The sequence below is a fragment of the Panthera uncia genome, chromosome A2, assembly GCF_023721935.1.
Source record: "Panthera uncia isolate 11264 chromosome A2, Puncia_PCG_1.0, whole genome shotgun sequence".
NCBI lineage: Eukaryota > Metazoa > Chordata > Mammalia > Carnivora > Felidae > Panthera > Panthera uncia.
Window position 1 is genome coordinate 97,508,790 of NC_064816.1, and position 15,619 is coordinate 97,524,408.

At 38.2% G+C, this 15,619-nt stretch overlaps 1 protein-coding gene across 25 annotated transcripts in view; it reads right to left on the reverse strand.

The window, feature by feature from the left end:
• The window catches only part of ICA1 (islet cell autoantigen 1), a 148,930-nt gene that overhangs the window by 37,323 nt on the left and 95,988 nt on the right, over nucleotides 1-15,619 (reverse strand). For all 25 annotated transcript variants that reach the window (XR_007460002.1, XR_007460003.1, XM_049641540.1 and 22 more), the window contains 2 exons: nucleotides 4,201-4,326; nucleotides 3,094-3,192 (listed from right to left, as the gene is read on the reverse strand). Coding sequence is in view for 23 of the 25 variants with exons in the window: in XM_049641540.1 (XP_049497497.1) it covers nucleotides 3,094-3,192; nucleotides 4,201-4,326 (225 nt within the window). In the remaining 2 variants the exon portion in view is untranslated. The remainder of the gene's footprint in view (nucleotides 1-3,093; nucleotides 3,193-4,200; nucleotides 4,327-15,619) is intronic.

The window sequence follows — 15,619 nt, forward strand, 5'->3', positions numbered from 1 at the left end:
CTTAGGTAAATCTAGAGAACAAATAAAACATGAAAATATTTATTTAAATTCCAAAATAATCCATTATCAATATAGTGTCATTCAGAAGAAAATTACATACATTGAAAATGACTTAATCAAATCAAAATTATTTATTCATTTAGCTATTTATTTTTATAATTTTTTTAATGTTTATTTATTTTGAGAAAGAGAGAAAGAGAGTGCATGACAAGCAGGGGAGGGACAGGGAGAATGAGAAGGAGAGAGAGAAAGAATCCCAAGCAGGCTCTGCACCGGCAGAGCCCAACACAGGGCTTGAACTTAGGAACTGTCAGATCATGACCTGAGCCAAAATCAAGAGTCAGATGCTTAACCAACTGAGCCACCAGGTGTCCACCCTTTTTAGTAATTTTTTATAATTTTTATTTTTTTTTAAACATTTTTTTAAACATTTATTTATTTTTGAGACAGAGAGAGACAGAGCATGAATGGGGGAGGGTCAGAGAGAGAGGGAGACACAGAATCTGAAACAGGCTCCAGGCTCTGAGCTGTCAGCACAGAGCCTGATGCGGGGCTCGAACTCACAGACCGCGAGGTCATGACCTGAGCTGAAGTCGGCCGCTTAACCGACTGAGCCACCCAGGCGCCCCTATAATTTTTATTTTTTTGAGAGAGAGAGAGAGACAGCATGAACGGGAGGGGTAGAGATAGAGGGAGAGAAAGAAAGAATCTATTTTTTTTATTTGAAAGAGAGAGAGAGAGAGAGAGCGAGCAAGCATGGGCAGAGGAGAAGGGCAGAGGAGAAGAGAGAGAGAACCTAAGCAGGCTGCACACTGAGTGCTGAACTCAATCCCAGGACCCTGGGATCATGACCTCAGGCTAAATCAAGAGTCAGATACTCAACTTACTGAGCCACCCAGGTGCCCCCCCCCCCACTGCAAATCTTTTAAATACAAGGCATGTTTTTAAAAATATATACGAGTGCAAGAGGGTTGGTAAGTCATGTAATATCTTCATGCTTTATGGTAATACATACGCTATTAGTGGTTTTCATTTTCATGTTCTGTGACATACAATATGATAGGTAACATGCCTCTGTGTATGCAATAATGAGCTGTGTGATAACAGGATTCTATTACATAGGTTTGAGTCCATATAAATAAAATAATTAGCAACTAGCTTGGGATTCTAATATAGCATCTCTGAAAAGCCTAGATGAATAGCATTCTAGAAAAGTACTAAGAGCCTAGTTTATTTGGTTGATTGCTGGACACTTAACATTCTTAATATTACTATAATTATATTATACCTTAACAGATACATTATTTCTACTGAGTTTATATTATAATTAAACCATAAACTGCTACTTAAACCATAATTTAAGGATGACTCTAGGGATGTAAAAGGCAATGGATAGTCATGTGCCCAAAATATTTGTAATTATGTCCTGAACCACCGCCATCAAACTTCCGCTAAATTCCCTGCCCAGAAATCCTCTAACATAATCAGCTTGATCCTCTCTTCAGGATAAATATCACGGCAACAATTAAAGAGTCATCTTCTCCTCAGCACAGGAGGCCAGAAAGGAATCTCCATGTTTGTGGCATCAGTTTCATATTGTACTTTATATGCAATTAACTCAAACCTGAACTTCTTTTAAATCGTATTTGGACTAGGCATCATTCCATCTTCCACCTAGCTGATTTGTGCACAACTGTCTTACAAAGACAAACTTATTATGAAATAAAATCTGATGCACATACATACCCTAAAGCCTGAAAGTCTCTCTGCCTTACTAAAGAAGAAACTGTAGGATTCTGTTCAGGCCTCTATAAGAAATGTGAAGAGTGTGAATTGTAATAATTTTAATCGATCTGGCTCAGTCAGGACAGCAGCTTTCTAAGGTGCTGAACGTGGTAGTAAATGGTGGGGCAGGAATGCAGCAATGGTAACATCGCCAATGTGCTAAGAAAGGCTTCGGGTTCATTGGACGCAGAACATTTAGCTAGACAAAGGAGGTTATGGGAGGAATGAAATGTCCCTCCCCTCAAGGGCTTAGAGTCCACCTGACAGAATAAAAATGGACACATTCTGAATCTGGTTACCATGCAGCATGTCACCAAGTACCAATAAATGAACAAATGACCAGCTGACAGGAGTATTGTGAAGAAACTTCATTGGCCAGGTGTCCTGTCTGGAGTCAGGCCAGGTGCCTCTCAAGGTGAGTGGACTGTCTTGGGTTCCTCTTGGGACCTTCATTTAAAGGGCCAGGGTCTTAAAGGTTTCTGTCTTAATACTTTTGTAGATGCAGTGACATTATAAACATTTCAGAATCAAAGGTATTTTAAAGCAAAAAAAAAAAAAAAGATTTTTAATGTTTTCTTAAGCAAGATGATAAGTCATTTACAAATTGCCTGAAAAATTAACAGGAAGGTAATTTCAAGGTGAACTTTAACTAGTTCTTTCCTGGTCTTTTCCTTTCAAAGATATGACCTGGCAACAAAGAATCTGGTGTTTTCTCCTTCTTAAAATCCTTTTGGAACCCAAATCACTTCCTTCTTGACATGCATTCTCTCTCATCAACCAAAATGATCCCACACTCAGCTGTAATACTGAGAATCAGACATTTTGCATATATCCCTTTTGAGTTGAGAAATCACTGAGTTTAATGTTGCTTTTTTGAATGAAAAATATTCCTGTAAGTCTTATGGGAAAATTTAATTCTGTACTGAATGGTACTCACAGAATAAAATGACATTTGTCAGAAGTAAGAGAGGAAAGAAAAATACTTTGCAAGGGAACATCTTTGAATAATTAAAAAGTAATGGAGTAAACTAGACCTGTACAATCTTTCCTTTAACAGCACCAAACAAGTCATTTAAAGCAGTCCCCACAATTCAACTCCCAGTAACATGTACCCCAAGGTTCAAGCTGTGTTTTTGTACTGTTGTGACTTATTGATGCAGTAAAGGACTATACTACGGGGCACAGTTATCTCTTGGACACTGGGAGTCTGTTGGAATAATGATGATTGCTGCCAATGGTCAGACACTGTCTGTGATGTAAACATTACTTTTGCTAAGTTTTTCTAACAGCCTCTCTTAGCTTTCATACCTTTAACGTAGTGAATTCATATGGCTGGTAACCTTTGAAGCTCTCATGGATGGCTGCCATAGTGTGAGAAGTTTTCTCCCAAAAATGAAGCAGAGTGGTCTGTAAGGAAAGACAGTACAGCTATTAATGTTCTGAATGCGCAGTTTTAGCCATAGAGGCCCCAGAGAAGTGTGCCCATCTCTGGCTTTCAAGACCCTCCAAAATATGATTCCAACTCATCTCTGCAGCCTTGTTTCCATTATGCCCCTCTTTAAATCTTGTATTTCAGCCAAACTAAATGCTTCCCAGTACCCCCAAATACTGCTACCATGACTAATGGTGCTCCGCTATTTGGGACATTAGCCTCTCCATTCTCTGTACTTGTCCCATGTGATCTATCCTCCAAAACCCAGGGCTAATTGTTAACAATCTACTTTTGTGATCCTTCCACTGATGCAATTTGTCCCTCTTCAAACCCTCATTGGATCTTGTTGAACTTATTTCACTTAGCACTTCCTGTTCTCTCCTTGAAGTACAAAAAATATCGTCACACTATACGTACTATCTTTGATTTCCTTTTGAAACTTCAAGTTCCTTGAGGACAGGAAATTTGATCTTATTAATTTTTATATTCCCTACAACACCTAGAGTTTGGCCTCCCACACTCAGCGGGTGTCTAATAGCACTGTTGTTGGATACAAGTCCTATGCTGAAGGAACTCAGAAGCTAGGAGGAGACAAAAATAAGTCCATTAAATTATGACAACCTGACGAGTCAGTGACCGTGCCAGGAGAACTCTAGGCAACAACATGGAGTGAAATAAGAGGAGGTACATTACACACAGTGGAATATGGAAAGGTACAAATGGGCGGAAAGGCACTCAGGCGGTAGGAACCATCTACGTAAAATCAGGGAAGTGGGAAATGGTGTATGTACAGGAAACAGCTAATATTTATTTTGGTTACACTGTAGTCCACTAGAAGAAGGGACAGGTGTGGAAAGTAAATTATGAGCAAGACATTTAGAATTTCATAATGCCCGAAGCATACTTTTAGCTCAGACACCATTTTTCTGTCCCCTAAGCCTCAGAGCATTCTTGGTTCATTGTAACTAACATCACTTCATTACCTGGTATGTTGCTAGCATATGAGACAACAGATTGCATCTGCTTGCTCCAAGAAGATCCACTTTTTGACACACATCCATCTTCAATTTGTCAAAGCTTTTTTTGGCAAGGCGTACTTGTGTTTGTACCTAGAAAGTAAAAGGGAACCTTTGAGCCACTCAGACTCTTACGTAGTTAAACTTTGCCAGTGAGGAAAGCCAAGAGTGGGCTTATCTCTTTCACGCAAGAAAACACCTTTGGAAGTTCCAAGCAGGCGAGAAGATCCTACAGCATCCATTCTTTACCTGCAAAGGATCTCAACAACAGCACTGCATATGATGATTTTACAGCAGATTTACCATCCTAGTTATATTTTTCTCAGTCAAAATTTAAACTCCTCTCCTCTCAAAGCATTCACAAAGTGACTGTGGTGGAGAGACGTCTGGAAACATGCAGTGGGGTAAGGGGACAACCTTCGCCACATTACCATTTTCCTATAGGTCTTTGAAGCTCACTTCCCCAAATATTTTTCACTCACCTTCCCTAATGTTAACATCTTACATAACACAGTACATTTGTTAAAAATAAGAAATCAACATGGACACGATCCTACTAAACAATAGATGTTATTCAGATCTAACTAGCTTTTCCATCAATGTCCTTTTTTTTTTTTTTTTTTTTTTTTTGTTCCAAGATCCAACCTAGGATACCACATAAGGGGATTGTGACATAATCTAAAAAAATGATAAACTTTCAAGTTTTTATTACTGAGTATGTATGTAAGCAATTCTCCCTCTGTCCCTGAGCCATATGGTATTTCAAAATGGGAATGAGGTCAGGGAAAGATTTGGAAATGTTTATTCTACACATAATTTGATAATAAAATAGAAGGTTTTAAAAATAATACAGCTACTTTACAAATGGTGAGGTCAAAATTTCTCCTTCCTCCAACCTGAAGGAGGAAGGTTGTATTTTAACCAGGGAAAGCTTGCCAAATATCACTTTATCTCAGGTAATTCATGCAGTTGTAGACACCAGATAGGTAACTGCATTATGGGAGTAATGCTGACTCATTAGTGATAGTTCTTCCATCACAGGATACCAGGAAGCAAGGATGATGTCTGACTTGATCACCATTACATGATTGGTACCTGGTGACCTGGCCCAAAGCAGGTGCCGGATACATATTTGGTGACTGAATGAAGAAATTTTCTAGGCTATTTAAAAGGTAAAGTACTTAAGTTATTATTTTAAAGTATAACCTTTAAGGTTGTTATTTTAGAAATGATTTTATTTTTTAACAAAAATAACCATAAAGATTATTTGATATAAAACATTAATTTTTACCACTGATAATTCTACTTATAATCATAGTTTATAAGATTATAGGGCATTATATAATAATAGCAACAATCAATACAATTGTTACCATTTGTAACAATTTAACCATTGAGGCAATTTAACAATAGCTACAATTCACAATTAATACAATTCACTCACCACATGCCAGCTATTCTCTCTTAGCCTCTGTTATTACCCTTTCTGACTGCTAAGGATTAAGAGGATTCATCTGGGGAAGTAACTAATGAGCAAGGCTGCCGTTCTAGATTAGCCTGCCTGACTCCAAAGCCATGCTATTCTGCCTCTCAAGCAACTTACACTAGTCACTGGAAAATCAAGAAGCTCAAAATTTGACTCTAGGAAAAACCCTAGTTTTCCCTGTAGATTATATGGAATTGGAAAACAATGAGGCAATACATTTAACAACATATTGACAGAATTAATACCCTATGTGAATAGGGTCTTCTGTTCTATATAGCTGTATAAAACTTTTCCTAAGAATTCCTCTGTATTTTTGGACTACAGGGCTAGAAAACCAGAGAATAGAAGCCAGCTAGCTCCTCTCAAAGTGACCACACCATGAGCTTAAACAAATCCTGGAGCTCAATCATTCCCCACTGTAGAGTGGAGAAATTCTAGGCAAAGGTACTTGGGAGCACTGACTATAAAATAAATTTAGAATTAGTTTAAAGTAGTGATTTCCTGCCTTCCTTTGAGAGGAATAAGGAGACTGCAAAAGGAACACCCAAGTTCTACAGGGAAGGTATGAGAAAGTATGAAGAGAAAGATGTTTCACAGTAGCTGAAGTGCTCACTGCAAGCCCCCCACTGGTTCACCAGCTGCTCTGGCAGGCAAGCCCTCCTCAACTGGGATCCTGGGAGGCATCTGTCTTCACCCTTTTCTTCTGATGGGGAAGGAGACTAATATGGGTATGAGCTTTCACATCTGCATTCATTCCACACATATTTGGTGAGTACCCATTATGTGTCAGGACCAGTGCTAGGCACTGGGGCATCTGTAAAGGAGGAAGATTCATGGCAATGAGTGAATAAATACTTACAAATGAATGCACTTAGGCATAAGGACCCTCTAGTTTTTTTTAGAGAAGACAAATTAACAATTATATTATAATACAATGAGGGGGCGCCTGGGGGGCTCAGTCGGTTAAGCGTCCGACTTCGGCTCAGGTCATGATCTCGCGGTCCCTGAGTTCGAGCCCCGCGTTGGGCTCTGTGCTGACAGCTCAGAGCCTGGAGCCTGCTTCAGATTCTGTGTCTCCCTCTTTCTCTGACCCTCCCCCATTCATGCTCTGTCTCTCTCTGTCTCAAAAATAAATAAACATGAAAAAAATTAAAAAAAAAATACAATGGGAAAAGTCAAAGGTAGAAGAAGAGTACAACACAGAGGTAGTACAGATAAGGAAATGATTAATGCTGAGGGTGGTGTGGAGCAGGAGAGTAGGTTGATGTCAAAAAGCCATATTGGGGGTGCCTTGGTGGCTCAGTCAGTTAAGTGTTCAATTCTTGGCTTCAGCTCTGGTCATAATCTCATGAGTTTTGAGCCCCACATCGTACTTTACACTGACAGTGCAGAACCTGCTTGAAATTCTGTCTCCCTCTCTCTCTGCCCCCCACCCCTGCCTCTCTCTCTCAAAATAAGTAAACTTAAAAAAAAAGAAAAAGAAAAAGAAAAAAAGAAGCCCCAAATACTGGTCTCCCAGGATCCCCACCCTTTGCCCTTTAACAACAAAGTCATAGTGGGCTGCTCCCACTCTGACTCGGGGCTTGGCACGTGACTTGCTTTGCCCAGTGAGATGTTAACAAATGTGATGAAACTGGAAGCTTGGAAAAAAAAGTACTGGCACATTTCCACCTTTTTGCTTCTCTGAGATGGCCTTGAGAATATACCCAGGCCAACCTGAGAACATGCCTAGGCTAGCCAGCTGGAGGGATGTGAGAGCCTTGTGCATGCAAGAGACACCGGAGGACAGTCCAGTTGTCCCAGCAGATAAGCCTTTGGCCAGCTAACCTGCAGACAGGAGAGGGAGGTCAGCCATGATCAGCAGAAGCCCTCCCTACCCCACAGCTAACCACAGACTCAGGAGTGAGATTAGCAGAGACCAGAACTGCCCTAATCCACAGATTTGTGAACAATAAGAAAAGCTTATTGTCTTAAGACACTGAATGATAGCATTGCTTATTTCACTGCATTATTATGGCCACAGATAACTGACATAAATGATAAGCAGGCAGACAATAAAGGCTTCTGAGTTAGGAGGGGATATCTGACGTTGGTCTTAAAGCATACACAGGAGTAAACAGTAAATACAAGGTATCCACAAGACTGGCCTGCTAATGGAGAGGTTCTACATCTTCTAATGAAATTCAAATTAATTTTTTGTGAGGCTGTGGATTTTGCTTTTTCCTTCATGTAGATATTTTTTTTAACCTAAGAGAAAACTTCAGCTGCTTATAATACAAAGCTCATGAATTAATATGCTCTGAAATGTTCCCTAATTTATTTTGTTTAAATTTTGTAAAGTAATTTTAGAAACCTAGAAGAAGACTTCAACACTTGACCCAGTGAGTTCTGAAAGGCCATATGCTTTGTGTGTCAACAATGATTATTAAAATACTTAATGCACTGCTGAGTTTCCAAATGTTGAGTCCTTTCCCTGCCAAACAAGGAGGATGTTACCCTGTTGGGCATTCTGAATATGGTAAAGTTCATTTAATATTTTGTGCTCCATGCCTACTCTCTAAAACACATTTCCAGTCTGCTGGAGCCCGAGGACAAAGCACTGAGGACACACTCCAAGCAGAGGCCACTATCAAGAGTCTAATTTCATATGCCTCCAGACGCACTTAAGTGAAAAATGTTTTGATTATTATTCCTTTCAATCCCAGATAAATTATATTCAATTACATAAACATCTTGAGGAGCTCGGGTGGTTTTCAAGGTTTTTAAAACAATGTATCTTCAGTCATATAAATGTACCCTTTGTTTATTTCTTAACTTTATTGCTATTGCCCCACCTTTCTCCTCTTATTCTCTAAGCTCTAGGAAATGATCATGCATATTAAACTCCCTTCAGTGTGAGTCCTGCCCTCCCCAGGCTGCAGAGATTCAATTTACCAGAGAAAGGAGCAATGTCTTGGAGTGCCAAGACTACAGGGCACTTCTCTGTACTTATTTCTCCTAACCTGAAATTCTACCTCTTAGCCCCAACTTGAACTACATATGGTCAAGCCAAAGCTATTCATCCTCTTATTTCAATCCAACTTCCCCATCCAGTGGGAAAGGTCTTAATATTGCTCCATGACCAAATAATTTGAGAGCGGTTTTTAAATTTTTTCTAAGTGTTTTCTTTCCTTTAAAAACAAACAGAGTAAAACTATAATCCTATTCTTTTACACTTTCTTCCAGGAAAGGGCCCTGCCTGCCACCATCCATGCATTCATTCATTCAGCAAATATTCACTCAGTATCTTCTATATGCTGGTAGCAGTGAGTAAAACACAGGGATCTCTGCCCTCATGGAGCTGACAGTCCAGTGGGCATTTTCACATCAGTGAGGGCATAACATCAAAGTGAATGAGGTGCTCAGAAAGAAAGCCACACTGATCCACAAGAATGATTTACCAAGGAAACTGACCAAGAGAATATTCTCCAAGAAAGTGGTGCTCAAATTCTATTCAGAATGACTGAACATGATTAACCATGCAAGAAAAGAATACTCCAGCAGAGAGAGAAGCATGTGCAAAGGCCCTGGGGTGGGGGTGGGGGGGCAATAAGGCAGGTCCAGAAGGGCAGTGTAGCTGGGTTGCTAAGGCAAGTAGAGGGGTGGTAATGAGATGAGGCACAAAAGGTTGGTTGGGGCACATCCCAGAGCAGAGGCCTTGGAGGCATATGCTTAGGATTTTAATTTTTACCCTAGAAGCCATGTAAAAACATTAGAGGTCTTTACGCATGGGAGAGATAGAATTTTATTTTCAGTTTGAAAAGTCCATCAGTTATAATGTGGGGATGCACTGGAGGAAGGGAAGAGTAGATGAGAATGGATTTAGAGTCAAGGGGGGAGATGACGGCAGCTTTAGACTTGGGTGGGAATACTGATATGGGAAAAAAATGCTCTGACTCCAGAGATATTTAGGAGGTAAAACATATAGGACCTAGTGAAGTATTAGATGTTGGGGTGTGGAGGATGACTCCTACGTATCTAACCACCCCAAAACCAGTATCATTGTCTAACTTGTCTTTCCACCAGATGTTTTTACTCACATCAGCTTCTCATGGACACCTCACACCACATCAAAATTCTTGGTTTCTTTCCCAACCAGCTCTCAAACACCCCACCCTCATTAAACTGATTTGTTCATCCTATTCTCCTCTGAGGTAGTAATCTTACATCTAGGGGAAAATGTCAAGATCAGAGAATATGCCAATTAATTTCTTTTGGCTTTTAGTAAGATGCCACAAGAAAAGTCTAGCCCATCTGAAGTCACTGGAGAACAAAAGACACATATTTAGCTTCATTAAAAGAAGATACTTTTTTTCTGGTCAATGAACCAAGACCTCTTGAGGGGCAGATAATCAAACACCTTCCTGAATCACTTTACTGTATCATTGGTTGCATCATGTATTTATCCACTGGTGGCAGGAGCAATTCTGACATTGTATTATGCATGGATGTATGTGTAAGTGACTGTGTGCACCATGCATGTGTGTGGGCAGCCAACTGCAGACCCAGGAGCCATCTATTTTTTGGTCTTTGCTCAACAAAATCCTCAACCCATTTTGAAGTATCTTCCTTCTCTTTAATCATGTGGTTTAAATGAGTATATCCTTTTATGGGGCATCTTTCCACTCCCACTGACTGGCCTGGGGATGGCCATCTTAATCCAAGTTGAGTCAATCATAAGGCATTATGGTTGGCTGATTCAGGAAAAGGCATCTGATTCAAACTGTATGAATCAGAACCCTTTTTAAAGGATATTTGCACTTGGAACTAGAATTTCATATCAGTGGAATAATACAATGTAGTCTAGTCTTTTTGTGGCTGGATTCTTTCACTCAACATAATTCCTTTGAGATCAATGTTGTTGCATATATTAGCAATGTGTTCTTTCTTATTTCTGAGTAGTATTTAATTATATGGATATGATGTAATTTGTATATCATTTGGATTTGGCTATTTTGAATAAAAGTGTTATAAACATTTGAGCACAAGTCTGTGTATGGACATGTTTTTCATTTCTCTGGGCAAATATCTAGGAGTAGGAAGGCTGACTCTTTTAGTAACTATGTGTTTAATTTTATAAAAAATTGCCAAACTGTTTTCCAAAATAACTGTATCATTTTGCATTCCAGCCAACAATGAATCCAAGTTCGATTTGCTCCATATCCTCATTAACACTTGGTATTTTCAATCTTTTAAGTTCTAGCCATTCTAATGGATGTGTAGTCATAGTCATTATGATTTTAATTTGCATTTCTCTAATGACTAAAGATGTTGAAATTCTTTTAATTTCTTATTTGCCAATCACATATCTTTCATAATATGCTTATTCTATTCAAATCTTTTGCCTATTTTAAAAAATTAAGTTTATATGAGTTATGAGTTCCTAATATGCTCTAAATATAAATCCATTATCAGACCTAAGCTTGAAAACATTTTCTTCAAATGTTTAACTTGCTTTTCATTTTCTTTTTTTTTTTGTCTTCTCAGGTTTTTAAAAAAATTTGTTTTTATTGAAATATAGTGGATATACAATATCCTATTCATGTATATTTCACACTGATCCAATATTTTTATACATTACAAGATGATCCTCACAATAACCCTTTCATTTGCTTAACAGTGGTATTTGAAGAGAAAAGGGTTTTAATTTTGATTATATCTAATTTACCAGGTGGTTGTTGTTGTTGTTTTTAACAATTTCTGTTTTTTGTGTCTTACCAAATCATTCCCTAACCCAGCATCACAAAGATACTTTTCCTGTGCTTTTTCTTCTGGAAATTATATATTTTTAACTATTACATTTAGATATGTAATCAATTTCAAGTTAATTTTTTTCTTGGTTTAAATTTTTTTTTCATTTATTTTGAGAGAGAGAGAGAGAAGGTGGGGGGAGGGCAGAGAGGCTCCATGCTGTTAGTGTGGAGCCTGATAAAGGGCTTGAACCCATGAACCATGAGATCATGACCTGAGCTGAAATCAAGAGTTGGCCACTCAACTGACTGAGCCACCCAAGTGCCCCTTATGAAGTTAATATCCAGAGATGGTGTGAGGTAGGGGTGTTGATTCTTTGTTTTCCCTAGAAGTGGCTATCCAGTTGTTCCAGCACCATTTGTTGAAAAATTATCCAATTGTCCATGATTTTGCCTGCACGTTTTGGCAAAAATCAATAAGCCATTATATGTGTGGACCCATTTCTGAATTTTCCATTGTATTATTTTTATCTATGTGTCTATCCTTGTACCAATACCACTCTGTGTTGATTACTATAGCTTTATAATGAGATTTTCAGTTTAGTATAAATTCTATGATCTTTTTTCTTTTTGTTTTGGTTATTCCAAGTTCTTCATATTTCTATATATATCTTAGGGATAGTTTCTCAATTTATTCAAAAACCCCTTCATGATATTGATTGGATTGCACTGTAGCTACAGATTTACTTGGAATTGACATCTTAATACCTTCAGACTGAGAAACATGGCATACCTTTCCATTTACTGGGTCTTTTAAAATTATCCTAGTATTTTGCTGATGTTAGTGCACAGGTATTACATATTTTATTAAATTTATTACAAAGTAGTTCATATTTTTTGATTCTATAAAAATACAAATTTCAAGTTCAAATTTCTCATTACTAGAAATATGGTTAATTTTTTAACTTGATATTGTATCCTATGACCTTGTTAAATTCAATTATTAGTTTTAATTTTTTTAATGTTTATTTTTGAGAGAGAGAGAGAGAGAGGGAGAGAGACAGACAGAGCATAAGCAGAGGAGAAGCAGAGAGAGAGGAAGACACAGAATCTGAAGCAGGCTCTAGGCTCTGAGCTGTCAGTACAGAGCCTGACACAGGGCTTGAACTCACGAACTGTGAGATCATGACCTGAGCTGAATGAAGTCAGATTCTTAACCAACTGAGCCACCCAGGCACCCCTCAATTACTAGTTTTAAAAGCTTTTTTTTAAAGATTCTTTAGGATTTCCTCTCTAGGTAGGTAGGTAGGTAGATAGATAGATAGATAGATAGGGCTATGGACCTGTGTACATATATCATGTTGTCCAGGATTATAGATAGCTTTCCTTCTTCCTTTCCAATTTGTATGTCTTTATTTACTTTTTTTTGCCTTATTATACTAGTTATGATAATGCTGAATAGAAGCTGGTTTGAGCAAACATATTTGCCTTGCTCCTAATTGTAGGAGGGGAAGTGTTTAGTCTTTCAAAATTAAGTATGATATTAGCTGGTACCTTTTTCATATAGTCCCATTATCAGATAGGAAATATTCTCTTCCTAGTTTGCTGAAAATTTTTATCAGAAATGGATATTGGATTTAATCAAATGCTTTTTCTGGTGCCACTGAGATGATCATATAGCTTGTTTTTGGTCTTTTCACACAGCAAATTACATTTATTGATTTTAAGTTGACTTCTGTTCCTCAGATTACCATACATAGTCAAGATTATATTAATTCCTGATAAAAGTTCTTGTTCTGAAGTCTATTTCATCCAAATTAATACAGCCAATTCAGATTTCTTCTGATTAGGATTTGTAGGTGATATTAATTTATCCTTTTACTCTTAACCTATCTATATCCTTACTTTTAAAGTGGGTCCTGAGACTAGTCCTAGTTTAGTCTTTTTTTTAAAGACAATCTCTAACTCATTTTTATCCATTTTATCTATGGAGAATGATATGAGACTTACATAATATTATCAATAAGATGAAATGGCATTAGTCTGATGATAAAGTGAATCCATTCTACTTCAGAATAATCCCAAATTTTTTCTAAGTCTTTAAAACCATTTATATTGTAACCAATTCTAAATTTGATTAAGAATCAGAGTGTAATTTACACTATTGAATTTTTGAGTTTTTAACATTGCCTTTTACAATAGGACACATAATTTATGGCATCTCTGATTTCTCAAAACTTACAAGCATTATTTCTGTGCTTGGTTACATAATTCTTTTGGTGACATAATCCATAAAACTGTATTTAAATCATCTAATACATATTAGCCACTCTTATAGACTGAACTTCAAGTTTTCCTTAAGAGTGACTTTCCTTTCCAGTTTTAGTACCATTTCCCTTAATGTCAATGAAAGTACAAGAGACGTTTAGTAGTTCTGCTTTCTCTGCTTTCATTCTTAAGATAAAATTAATTAACCAAAAATGTATTTTCTAGTTCTGTCCACAGTAAAAGCATAAAAATAATGGCTAGCTCAGAAGCAAAGCATCCCTAGCACCCAGATCATGGTCTCTAACTACCATGTTTCTCTTACAATAACCAGGGATCTTTGTCAAAATGGCTGATATTGGGCTAGGGCAGACAATACAGAAGATGATCTGGGAACATTTTGTTGCACAAGAGAGCAAGTTAGACCGCTACCAGGATCATGTCAAAAGGACCCAAGAGTCAACCTGAAGTGGCTCTCACTAACTAAAGATAAGACAATTTGAATATAAATGAAGTAATATTGACAACAATGCAAACATATCAAATATGTTCAATAGGAGTTCATAATGATACTTAAAAACCAGAAATGAACAAATAAACTGAAAACCAAAAGGCTTCATGGGTCACCTGTAGAAAATGCCAAGTGAACCAACTCAATATTTTGATGAAGAGCCAAACATTTATCCTGCCTTTCCTATCCAACCATGCTGTAACAGGATGACCTGAGAGTTACTCATTGTTGAACCACACAAATTTATTAACAAAGAAGGAATATGTAGTATATTAAACCATCTGTTCCCAAGAGTGGGGCTAGCTCCTCATGTGAACACACACTCACAACAGTATTGTCGTTACTAGAATGTGTCATAAACCTGAAAGCATTCCAAATTTTAGGTCTCCTGTCACCATCCTTACTTCTTGAATCTCTTCTTTCCTCCCAAGATGTACTTTTTAAAGTTTATTTATTTATTTTGAGAGACAGCGTGAGCAGGGGAGTGGCAGATAGACAAAGAATTCCAAGCAGGCTCTATGCTTCTCTTTCTCTCTCTCTCTCTACACACACACACACACACACACACACACACACACACACACACACACACAACTGTAGTTTGGGGTTTTCCCTCAAGACAGGAAACAAACACTTCCACACTTCCCAACATCATTCTAACACCATACTTCACAGAATTACCTCTAAATATCAGGAGAAAATGGGGCACCTGGGTGGGTCAGTCGGTTAACTGTCTCACATTGGCTCAGGTCATGATCCCACAGTTTGTGAGTTCAAGCCCCGCATTGGGCTCTGTGCTGACAGCTCAGAGCCTGGAGCTTGCTTTGGATTCTTTGTGTCCCTCTAGCTCTGCCCCTTCCCCACTCATCCTCTGTCTCTCTGTCTCTCAAAACTAAAAAATAAACACATACATACATACATACATACATACCTGGAGAAAAATACTGAAAAATGAGAGAGAGAGGGAGAGAGAGAGAGAGAGATATGTTTTAGAACAAGTCCAGAGAAAGAGGCATGCTCCACTAATACAAGGAAGTAGAGACACAAGGTGGTTAAACATGGCATTGGAGAAAGCACTCCCACAGTCTGGAAGACAAAAGGAAGGGATCAAATCCTGGGCTTGCCAAGCTCAGCACCACAGCTAATGAAAGCAGGTAGGGCAGGAGTGAGAGGCTGGAAAAAATGTGCAGAGTGTGGTGGCAAACTGTGGAGGGGGATGGAATGGGTCATCCAAGCTAACTCTCAGCCTAACTCAAGGAGGGAGGGAAGTAGGTTCATTTGAGAGAGGGAAGATTGCAGTCAAACAAAGAAGAAAAAGGAGAGGAAAAAGAGAAAAGAATCTATACATGTTTAATGGTATGCCTATGATAGTTACCTACCAGTCTTTTGTCAAAA